The sequence below is a fragment of the Chiloscyllium plagiosum genome, chromosome 34 (assembly GCF_004010195.1).
Source record: "Chiloscyllium plagiosum isolate BGI_BamShark_2017 chromosome 34, ASM401019v2, whole genome shotgun sequence".
Lineage (NCBI taxonomy): Eukaryota > Metazoa > Chordata > Chondrichthyes > Orectolobiformes > Hemiscylliidae > Chiloscyllium > Chiloscyllium plagiosum.
Genome location: NC_057743.1, coordinates 41,331,518 through 41,344,054, shown reverse-complemented (window position 1 = coordinate 41,344,054; position 12,537 = coordinate 41,331,518). Strand labels below are relative to the sequence as shown.

Sequence of the window (12,537 nt, the reverse complement as noted above, 5' to 3'; positions counted from 1 at the left end):
TTAGTGTTGAGTGGGGGTGGGGAAGAGACAGGGACCTCTATCAATGGATGCTGACCAATGAGCAGTGACAGCAGAGACTGGCTGGTCCACTTAAAAGCCACATTGTGGGGTTTTTCTTGGTCAATGTTGTTGACAGAGTAGCATCTTGCCCGGCTGGGAAAGTAACCTGATGTTCTGCTGGAAACAAGCTGTTGTTAGACATCAGCAATATTTACAGAAAGCAGCTTACTCCAAACGAGAAAGGCAGGCTGCACGGATTGCCAGCCAGGCAGCTGGATGGAGGTTTGCTCGGTTGGTTGGACGGCTGGCCCGCAGCAGCAGCAGCGTGTCATCCACACCAAGGGTTCAATTCCATGCCCCCCCAAAGCCGAACTCCCCCCTGCCCCTGCCATCCCCACTGAAACCTGCTCCTCAGGGTAAACTAACGAACAAGAACAGCCTCTCGGACTGTGGAGACTTTTACTTCACAAAGATAGAAACACATTTCACACAAGAACATTCAGAATTACAGCATGAACTTATTTCCGATGCCTCTCTCTGAAGCAAGACCCCCTGGAGCTGAAAGGTCTGTGATTTCTGACCAATTCCCCAGTGACCCTGGCTCCTGAAAACGGGACATCACCACCTCGACCCTTCACAAGGCCAGTCCCTCCCCAGAGAGAGACAAAACAACCCCCACATCCTCACCTCACCTCCAGCCTTCGGCTCACCCAGTGTTGGGGCACCCTCGTCAAGAAATCGGGCCCAATGGCCTCTGACTGGGGGTGGGTGGGAAAAAGGTGAGAGCTCCACCTAGGGATGCACAGGGTGGGGGTGTAGTTGAGAGTCTCCCTTCTCTCCCCCCCACCCCCCTCCCTCAGGATGGAAAGGGCAGGAGCTCCCCACGCCTTCTGGGAGGTTTGGAAAACTGCAGCAGGATTGGATTGAAAGACTGAAAACTCTGAGGGGCCATTATTGTATCAAGACGATGGTCCTGAAAGGGTTAGAATGTTAGAGACCACGTGACAAGGGTGGAGGTGGGGATGGGAACGAGAAGGGTGGGGAAGGATGGGGAGGGAAGAGGGGTTGGGGGAAAATGATGGGACATTTGAGGATCTCGAACAGGACAGACCCAGTTCTTCAGTCTCCCCTCAGTCTCAGGAACAAGTGTAACCACCCCCCTCCCCCTGCCCTGGGTTTGGCCACTTTAAGCCAAGTCCATGAAAAGGAGACAGGATAGTGGCAGCAAACAAGATCCAACCAGAGGTTGGCATTGGTTGGCACAGCAGCAACACAGCCAGCTGGACACAAATAGGCATGCCCCTGGCAGGACAGTCAAGAACCTGGGATCAGACACACAGGAACATGGTTCACTCATTCAGGGCTGAGATAAGGAATAGCATTTCACCCAGGTGGTCACAGGGCTCTGGAATTCTTTGCTCCATTCTGGGGGTCCACCACAGGTTTTTGGACATTAAATAATTTGATATATAGGAGATGGGTGGGAAAATAAAGTTGAGGCATATGATCAGCCATCCTCACACAGAATGGTGGGAACAGGCTTCATGGGGTGAATAGCCTGCTCCTGCTCGGAGTTCTTACGAACTCGTACCAATGCATTAACAGTTGGGTACTAGCCTGAAGTGGTGTCTCAGACAAAGACCTTTGAGGAGAAAGTGAGGTCTGCAGATGCTGGAGATCAGAGCTGAAAATGTGTTGCTGGAAAAGCGCAGCAGGTCAGGCAGCATCCAGGGAGCAGGAGAATCGACATTTCAGGCATGAGCCCTTCTTCAGGAATGAGGAAAGTGAAGAAGGGCTTATGCCCAAAACGTCGATTCTCCAGTTCCCTGGATGCTGCCTGACCTGCTGCGCTTTTCCAGCAACACATTTTCAGCTCTCAGACAAAGACCTCCAGTTGGTGAATTCTTACATCATTTAACTGGACTCCCTGTACCTTTCAAAGCAAGATCTCCATTCTTTAGGATTTAGTGCAAGAGAGACACAGAGAAAACTTGTACACAATGCATTTCAGATATCTGGAAAGGTTTCACACTTTGAAGGAATGAAATTATGTTCCAAGGAAATCCGTTCTGAGGAGGAATCACTTGACCAGAAACATTAACTCTGCTTTCTCTCCACAGATGCTGCCAGACCTGCTGAGCTTTACCAGCATAAACAGTTCTTTCAATTTTTTAAATCAAATGATGTAGTCACTTTTCTAACGTAGGCAGCAACTAATTGATACACAGTGAGCTCGAGCAACATGATAATGCCCTGAGAACGCGTGGTGATGATGTTGACCGAGGGATGTGTGTCTGTATCTCACCATAAACTGCAGTAATTTGCAATGGCACCAGGTTAGAGAGGTCACTGCCGTGTTTCTTAACACATTACGAGTTACTCAAGATATTGTAATCGGTTCTCGTCAATATCAGTCACTGTAATACAACAGTGGGATCCAAATAATGAGCATGAACAGGAGGCCATTCAGCCCACTGTATCCATGCTGGCTCTTTCAGACAGCCACAGTTGGACTGATTCCCCTGCCCACCCCCCAGAGTCCTGCAGGTATTTCACATCAAACAGTTCTGCAGCCTACTTTTGAAAGTACTTCCTCAATCTGCTTCCACCATCCTCAAGCCATTTGTCCTAACTCACAGGAGAAAGCAAGGACTGCAGATACTGGAGATCAGAGTCAAGAGTGTGGTGCTAGAAAAGCACAGCAGATCAGGCAGCATCCGAGGAGCAGGAAAATCGATGTTTTGGGCATAAGCTCTTCATCAGGACCCATTTTTCCTGCTCCTCGGATGCTGCCTGACCTGCTGTGCTTTTCCAGCCCCACACTCTCTACTCTGGATCATTCCTTTCTCAGGTTTCCTCTGGGTTCCTTGCCAATTACCTTACACAGTGTTTCTCTGGTTATCGATCCTTCTGTCAGTGAAAACAAACAACACTGGCACCTCCACATCATGATTTCCCTCCATGAAACCTTCCCCGAGCGCGCTCTGCTCCCAGGGGAACCATCTCTCCAGTCTCTCCACATTAACGCAAGCCCCTCATTCCTGATACTAGCCTTGTAGATCTTTGCTTAACCTCTTTGCTAAAGGGTGCAGTGCCTGGACTTGCTCAGAGCATTCTAGCTGGGCATGAACCAATGAACGATCAAATGTTTCACAGAGGCTGCTCTGCTTTCTCCTTTACAAAGCCATTCATAAAGACAAGGATTCCACAGCTTTCTTGTAATAATAACATGCATTGCACATTTCAAAGATTAGTGCTCACTCACCGTCTCTGTTCACCTTTCACTTTTTTTACTTTCTTCATTTTCCCAACTTCTATTTCTCTGTATTGCAGTTAAATCTGACACATGCCTGCACAGTTTCCCAGTCTGCTGTGCCCCCTGGTGTCTCTTCCTCCCTCTCAGTCACTTTCCAAGTTTCAGACTATTCACAAACTTTACCATTCTGTTCCTGGCTGTTACTGTAGCTCAACACTGACCCCTGGAGGACACCAGGGCTCATGCCATGCAACAAATTCACCTCCACTCTGCTCCAAATCCATTCTCTATATTAACGAGGCCCAATGGACTTCAACGTTGCAAATTAATCTGTTATGTGGAGCTGCACTTTGTCAAATGCCTTTTGCGTTGCGATACTCACCTGTCATTCTATCCTGATCTACCTTCTGGGATTTCAATCAGATTAATCAAACCAGATCCACATCAAATCTACACTGACTTCAGTTATTAGTCTCTTTTTTTTCCATGACATGTTCATTTTGTCCAAGATTAAAAATCTCTAAGCATTTCCCCCACTGGTGACCTTAAGCTGACTGACCTGCAGTTAGTGGGTTAGATATCACATGCTGCAATGGGATGGGTGGGGGGGAAGTGGGGTGGGGGAACATCCTCTCCCAGGGGTTGTGGCACATCCCTATCTGCAAAGATTAGATTAGATTCCCTACAGTGTGGAAACAGGCCCTTCGGCCCAAAAGGTCCACACTGACCCTCCGAAGACTAACCCACCCAGACCCACTCCCCTACACTGACCCCTGACTAATGCACCTAACCATATGGACAATTTAGCATGGCCAATTCACCTGACCTACACATCTTTGGATTGTGGGAGGAAACTGGAGCACCCGGAGGAGAAACACACAGACACGGGGAGAATGTGCAAACTCCACACAGAGGAGCGGAGGTGGAGATGGTCAAGTTCCGAGTGATGATCACCGACACAATCCGTCCTGGGCGTCCCATGTTAATGAGATCGTCAAGAGTGCACAACAACACCTCCTCTTCCTCAGGTAGCTAAGTAAATTCAGCATATCCATAAGGACCCTCAGCAACTTTTACAGATGCACCATAGAAAGCATTCTATCTGGATGCAACATGACTTGGGATGGTAACTGCTCTGTAAGAAACTGCAGAGAGTTGTGAACACAGCCCAGTCCATCACACAAGCCAACCCTCCATCTACTGACTCCCCCTACACTTGCCGCTGCCTCAGGAAGACAGCCTGCCACCCCGGATATAATCTCTTCCAACCTCACCGGTTAGGAAAACAATACAAAAGCTTAACCACACGTACCAACAGTTTCAATAACCGCTGTTGTTATTACACTGCTGCATGAACCTCTCTAGTTTCAAATTTAATGCTGATCTTGCTTTTGTACACTTTCTGTGCAACTGTAACTTTGTATTCCTGGCTGTATTCCATTACTCTATGAATTTTGAATGTTATGTACTGCATGCAAAACAAAACTTTTCACTGTACCTAGGTACATGTGACAATAATAAAATAAAATCAAAAAAGGTGACACTGCCTGACCATCTTTGGGACTGGCTCCTTCCTCACAGTGACCTGAGAGAGATCTCTCAGTCGTGCTCCAATTACATCCAGCAGCAGCCAGTGGAGTTTGTGTAAGATCACACCGAGTTCCCTCCTGTTCCTGTGTCAGGGTCAGGATTCAGGAACAGAGCTGGGCTCACCCAGAGCACAGTGCTCTCAACTGCCCAGATGTGGCCCTTCATGGGGCTGGGCTACAACACTGTGGGGTTCATCAACAGGAAGGACTTTTACTCCATTAATGTCCAGGTGATCTGGGATGACCAGTACCACCTCCTCACTCCCACAGCAGCTGCAAACATTCCTGCATCCTGCAGTCTTCTTGTTGTACCAACTGTTTGAGGATCTGGGGCTGTACAAGGTGGTGAATGGGACAAGGGTGACCCACTGTGACCATAGCTCATGGCACCATCGCATAACCACCTGGGGCACAAGTACAATGGTACGCAGGCTTTTCCCCAGGGCCATGGGGGAGCAGATGATGGAGCTGCTGAAGATGTGGTTCTGTTGCCTGGGCTGGTCTGTTTGGGTAGGGGTGGGGGTGGGGGGTCGAGAATGGAGTGGGCACAGAGGGAGTAACATTTTTAGTCCAGTATGACTCTTCATTTCAATCGTTTGCCCGTATGTTACTTACCCCATCTGGACAATCATTGGGGACAGACGGAGGGGGTGGTAACAGAGAGGAGGTCAGGCAGGATGCTGGTGAGGACAGGAACACTGTGTCCTGGTGGGTAAACTGTGACTTGGTGGGGTTGGGGGGGGGGGAACAGGGAGAGAATGGGGTGGTGTGTGAGAAGGAGTACGAGCCATGCCAGCACTGTGGCTTTGTGGCTGCTGTACCAATACACTGCCAGCGAGTGGTCACACCGGATTGGCAACACAAATGTCCGAGTGCACAGGTACCTTTCAAAGATGGTGCAGGCTCCAGGGATACTCATCATCTGCTGGATATCAGTGAGTGGTGAGGCATTCTGGGAACGGTGCGTGATAAAATAGGGTTAGAACTGGACAAGGGGGATACTGTTGTGTAGGGCAGGTAGTAAACATCGGGGGTTTAGCAAGATACAGTGAGAAACCTCCCTCAGCATTGTAGAGAGAAACCCTCCATAAAACTCAAAAAATAACTCACTTAACAAAAACAAGGTGTAGCTGGTTAACACTGTTCTCTCAGACACTGCCCGAGATGCTCCGTCCATCCAGTTACTAAAACAAGTGTTAATTATTATTTCAGATTTCCAACACATGCAGTATATGATGACTGGTTCAGTGACACTCCCACCCTATCCTAGCCTCTGACCTCTTCCAGCGATCCCCGAGCAACCTCTCTCCACGGGGAGTGAATCTGTGGAATTCTTTAACACAGACGGCCGTCAAGGCTGGGTCTTGCAGTAGATTACGGAGAGAGACGGAGAGAGACGGAGAGAGACGGAGAGAGACGGAGAGAGACGGAGAGAGACGTTTAAAGCAACAAGGGAATCAAGGGTTAAGGGGAAAAAGTCAGGCCAGTGGAGTCGAGGGATACCAGACCAACCACGATTTCACTGAATGGTGGAGGTGACTCGATGCGCTGAATGCCTAGCCTGCTTACAGTCAGTTTGCTAATTCTCTGCCATACATGCAGCTGGGGCTCCCAACCTGATGTTCAGATTTAAACAATAGTGTGGAGTCAGAAAGGTGAGAAAAGGGACAACATATCAGCATTTTACCTGGACTGCCTGGCGCTCAGGCAAGCTGCTGTAGACAGAAATCTGGGGCACCTGCGAGCGGGTACTGCTTGTGGTGTTGCTGGGAGGTGGGTTCTGTTCATTCTCCATGACGACAGTGAGCTCGTGAACTACTGCCCACTGATCACGAGAGCTTCAATTCTCCAAAAACCCTGCTGCACCTGAAATCAGAAAAAAAATAAACGGTCACTAAGGAGAGACAGCAAGCTCCCGATATTCTTAACATCACCTCGGACATTCAAACTGAAAGCAATTATTTTGGGATAGAATTAACAGTCACCTGGAAAAGTGGGATGATTCAGCGTGGATTTCTCCAGGTAAAATCTGATTGTTTTTTGAAGAGTTAACAGTAAGGTTCAATTAGGGTAACGTTGTCGATGTGGTGTACATCAACTTAGTGATCTTGGACTAAGCCCCATTCTCTGCAACTGGATCCTCAGTTTCCTGACTCACAGGCCTCAATCAGGGAAGATTGGGGACAATATTTCATCCTCACTAACACTCAACACTGGACCCCCCCCTCCCCCGGGGTGTGTATTCAGCCCCCTACTGTACACACTGTATACCTATGACTGCATCGCCAAATACCAGACTAATACCATTTACAAGTTCGCTGATGACACCATCATAGTCAGTGGCATCTCAGATGGCAATGAAAGACTACAGATGGCAGACCTGGAAAAATGGTGCACCAAGAACAACCTGGCTCTCAATGCCGGCAAAACCAAGGAACCCATTACTGACTTTCAGCAGGATGTTGCTCATGCCCCCCCCCCCCATGCACTGGTTACAAAGGCCCAACAACGTCTCTTCTTCCTCAGGCAGCTGAGGACATTTGGCATGACGGCGAATACCCTTACCAACTTTTATCGTTGCGCCATCGAGAGCATTCTGTCTGGATGTATCACTACCTGGTATGGCAACTGTATCATTCAAGATCGGAGACAGTTACAGAGAGTGGGGAACTCGGCCCGGACAATCACAAAGTCCAACCTCCTATCTACAGAATCCATCTACCAGGCCCGCTGTCAAGGAAAGACCACCAGTATTCTCAAAGATCCATCCCACCCTGGCAATGTTTTCTACAACCTCTACCATCGGGGAGAAGGTACAGATGCCTAAACACACACAGACCAGCCGGTTTCAAAACAGTTTCTACCCTACTGTTGGTAGAATACTGAATGGACTCTCAAACTCTTAACATTCGCCTGTACCTGTGTTTTTGTTTTTGCCGCTGTTTACCTATTATTTACTTATCTATGCTACTTAACTCTGTGACCTGCCTGTATTGCTCACAAGACAAAACTTTTCACTGTGCCTCGGTACATGTGTCAATAAATTCAATTCAGTTAAATTAATCGATTTCCAGAAGGTGTTGATACACAACAGACTTCAGAGGGAAGTTATACAGCATGGAGTGAAAAGGCACAGGAGCAAGAGGGATAGAACACAGAGTAATGGTCCAGGGATATTTTCCAGGCTAAAGGAAGGTTTACAGTGGAGTTAGAATCAGAGAATCCTACAATGTGGAAAGAGGCCATTCAGTCCAAGTCTGCACCAACCATCTGAAGAGCATCCCATCCAGACCTAGAGCCCATCTCTGTAACCCCACCGGCACATCTTCCGACTGTGGGAAGAAACCAGAGCACCCGGAGGAAACCCACGCAGACACTGGGAGAATGTGCAAACTCCACACAGTCAGTCGCCTGAGGCTGGAATCGAACCCGGGTCCCTGGCGCTGTGAGGCAGCAGTGCTAACCACTGAGTCACCATGCTGTCCTGGGCTCCGGATCCCCAGGCTTGGTATTCCGATCCTGTTTTTTCCCCAAGATATGTTGATAATCTGGATCTTGGCGTACAGGGGACAATTTCAAAGTTTGCAGATGACACAAAACTTGGAAGAATTGTAACCCAAGGATCTGACTGTGGAACTGTAGAAGGATAAGTTGGTGAATCATGCAGAGAGATGGCTGATCAGGTTTAACACAGGAACGTGAGATGGCACATTTTGATGCAAAGGACATGGACAGCCAGCGAAAATAAAAGGAAATATCATGATCGAGTGCGTGCAGGGCCCGAGAGACCGGTATCTGTGCATAAGTCATTCTAGGCAGCAGGTCATATAGATAGAGACGTCAATGAAACCTACAATATTCCAAACTTCAGAAACAGGGGCATAGAGTATAACTGCAGGGAGATGGCGCTGAACGTGTATAAAGACACGAGTGAGATCGCAGCTCCAGTATTGGATACAATTTTGGGGGCCCCACTATAGGGAAGAGGTGAACACATTGGAGGAAGTGCAGAAACGATGGTTCCAGGAATAAGCAACTGCAGCAATGAGGATAGATTGAAGAAGTTGGGACTGTTCTCCTTGGAGAGGGAAGGCTGACAGGAGATTGGATAGAGGGGTTTTCAAAATCTTGAAGCATCCAGACAGAGTGGATGGGGAGAAACCACTCCCACTTGGAAACTGAGTAAAGTCGTACGCCCTGTTCTTGGTGATTTGCGACAGAAGCAAATACGAGCTGAGGGGAAAGAGAGAGCAGGTGGTTAGGGTCTGGGAATGCGCTGCCTGGGGGCAGGTTCAACTGGGTCATTCAAGGCATTATTGGCTGATCACTGGAGTAGAATAAATGTGCAGGGTTATGGGCTAAGGGCAGGACATAGGCTCCAAGTCAATATGCTCCGAGTTGGTGCAGACAGGATGGGAGCCAAAGCTTGGAGACAGTAAGGACTGTCGATGCTGGAAGCCAGAATCAATTGATAGGGAGCTGGAAAAGCTCAGCAGGTCAGACAATATCAGAGGAGCAGGGTTTTGGCCTGAAACACAGACTTTCATGCTCCACATCTATTGACTGGAACATAAAGCTTCCTGCCACACTGTAATAATTCAGCCATTCTGAGGTTTCCAGAGTTGTCCCAGTTCACGAGAAAGGACACAAACAGTTAGTGAATGTGTGAAATCTTCCCACAAAACTGAAGCAGTCTGTAAATGTGCAGTCACGTTCCCAGGCTGGGTCCTTCCTGCAACACCAGCCATCACCTGGGGATGGCACTGTGCTCTGCACTTTGACTGAATTCACCAGTGAGTCTGAAAAGGAGATCCCAGAGGGACCAGGAAATGCTGCAGTAAATCCTAAAGAGCTCAGGAACTGTCGCAGAATAAACTGTTTGCCAGTATTCAGGCAGTAAGTGACCTGTTCATAATTCTTCCATCAGTGTTAGCCAGAAGAAAGGCAGCTTTGAGAGGCTGGACTCTTGTGAATGAACAGAGTTAAAACTCCCAGCCCAGGGGACTACCCTTCCACATGGGGAAACATCTGATAGCAACACAAACCGAGCACAATTACATCCCTTCACAGTTGGTAGTTCTTCCTTTCTATAAATAAGCCATCTTTAATTCCCCCTCCCTTGTTTAGCTAATGGACACTGTCAACAGGAAAATCTGCAGGGCACCTTCATGTGTCATCTGCATGTTTGCCAATATTCATGCAGCGACCCCACACTAGAATTCTACAAACTCTACTGAGACACAAAACAGCTTTGAACGTGTAATGAGTAACTGAGGGCGAAATGTTCACGAATATAATCACGAGATGCCTTCAGCCAAACACTCTGAGCCCTGTCAAAATGACATTGCCTCAAATTCACACCAGAAACAAGCATTCAAACTCCAGCTCACACTCCAAGGCAGCCCGGCGGGGCAGCGCTGAGGGAGAGCCGCGCTGCCGGCGGGTCAGCGCCGAGGGGACAGGGCACGGTCGGAAGGTCATTGCCGAGGGAACAGGGCACGGCCGGTGGGTCAGTGCCGAGGGAAAGCCGCGCTGCCGGCGGGTCAGCGCCGAGGGGACAGGGCACGGCCAGAAGGTCATTGCCGAGTGAGAGCCGCGCTGCTGGCGGGTCAGCGCCGAGGGGACAGGGCACGGCCGGAGGGTCAGTGCCGAGGGAGAGCTGCGCTGCCGGTGGGTCAGCGCCGAGGGGACAGGGCACAGCCGGAGGGTCAGTGGCGAGGGAGAGCCGCGCTGCCGGCGGGTCAGCGCCGAGGGAGTGCCGCGCTGCCGGCGGGTCAGCGCCGAGGGGACAGGGCACGGCCGGAGGGTCAGCGCCGAGATAGTGCTGCACTGCCGGAGGGTCAGTTCTCCAGGTGGACGTAGGAGATCCCAGGAGCAGCATCTGAAAGAAAAGCAGTGGCCATGAACCCAAGTGGGCTATTCAATATTTATCCATCAAACCCAGGCAGTGACGGTCAGGTCAGCACACCGCTGCTGGTGATAGCTAGCTGCACATGAAGTTCTCATCACTGGCTGGGAGGAAGCTCCAAACGTTGTGGAACTGAGATATGGCTTTCCCTGTGCCACAACAATGAAACAAACTTAAACCAAGTCACAGCTAATAAATGGACCATTTAGCCCAATGCATTTGTCTCATTTCTCAAAGTTAACTGTTCTGTGCCACAATCATGTTTTTACCTTAACTTTGCACCTAATTATCCTCTTCCTTTGTAAGAGCAACATTGAGGGAAATTCACTCACTAACTGCATTAAATACAATCCTTTCAAAAATATTCAATGATGTTAACTTCACCCGTCCCAATTACTAAGGTACAAAGTGGCAGATTGTCCAATTCACTTTGTCGAAATTCTTTGCGGTCTTTTGCCTTAAACGATGCTCAGTACCTCTCCTGAAAACCTGCCCCGTTCTGACAAAGCCCTGGGTTTGGGACTTACCTCACACCAATTCGCTTCAAAAAGAATTTGAAGCGAAAGATGCCGAATGTCAGCGATGATCACCTTCCTGAAGCAAGGCACCCAGGGACTGGCACAGTGACAACTGGGAGAGACACAGAGGTGTGCATATGTGAGCGAGACACACAGAGGGAGAGGGAGAGGGAGAGGGAGAGGGAGAGGGAGAGGGAGAGGGACACACAGGCAATCACCCACTACTGCAGCCACTCAAAGCTGTGGGGACTTCAGTGTCCAGCTCAATAAATTACAGGGACACCAGAAAACAAGGGAGACCATAAACACAGTTCAATACATTGGTCAGAGGTCACAGAGGCAAAAGGCAACATTAATCCCCAAAAACTGATTGTAGCCTAAAGAAAATGTTTTACAGCACACATTAGCGAGAGAACAACTTCAAAGCTGGAACTGGGTGAGGGGTCTGTTCCGTTTTGGTGGAATTGGGAGCGCTCCAGGAAGTGATTTGTCATCTCAGTTGTTCATTGCCCCAGTTCCATTTGTTAGTTGACACAGACACAGCTGTGTTATTACGCTAAGTGCGATAATAACCAGGTTTTACAGAGTCGGAGTGCCTCTGGCCAGGACACCAGCCAACTCTGCAGCTCCTTGGCTCATTCGGATCAATCTGCCTTTTGGGTGCTATAGCCAGGTCATAAAACTTACTTACAAGCCCCTGGGGAGCTGTGGGACACATCCTGTGGGGTGGTTCTGAAGTGTCAACCCCCACCATCCAGGCTCCAGTTTACAACAGCAACTTCAGAGAGCAACACAGATAACAGGACCAAAAAGATAAAGATGTGATCAGATTAACACTGCCCTGCATTTAGATAGTAATCATAATACTGGGAACATTCCAAATGCCTCTCAGAGGGAGGAGAGAGAGGATTCAGCTGGAACAGTTAGTGGTGAAGGACTGGACTGGAGAGGTTATTGGCGCATACTTGGAGAAGGTTTAACAGGATTATGTTCACAGCCCAGACTTTCACAACCTCCTGATCACCCAAATACACAGGAATAGGAGTAGGCCATTCAGGTCCTGAGAGTCTGTTCCACCATTCAATAGGATACATCATGGGAGAGAGAGAGTCATAGAGAGATGTACAGCATGGAAACAGACCCTTCGGTCCAACCCGTCCATGCTGACCAGATATCCCAACACAATCTAGTCCCACCTGCCAGCACCCGGCCCATATCCCTCCAAACCCTTCCTATTCATATACCCATCCAAATGCCTCTTAAATG

General features: G+C 49.0%; 1 protein-coding gene across 1 annotated transcript in view; it reads right to left on the bottom strand.

Moving 5' to 3' along the window:
* Positions 1-10,231: 10,231 nt before the first annotated feature.
* LOC122540121 (basic proline-rich protein-like) overlaps positions 10,232-12,537 on the bottom strand; it is a 48,431-nt gene continuing 46,125 nt past the window's right edge. The window contains exons 3-4 of the mRNA XM_043675430.1: positions 11,281-11,383; positions 10,232-10,726 (exon numbers count right to left, since the gene is read on the bottom strand). Of these exons, the coding sequence (XP_043531365.1) occupies positions 10,232-10,726 (495 nt within the window). The 5' untranslated portion in view covers positions 11,281-11,383. The remainder of the gene's footprint in view (positions 10,727-11,280; positions 11,384-12,537) is intronic.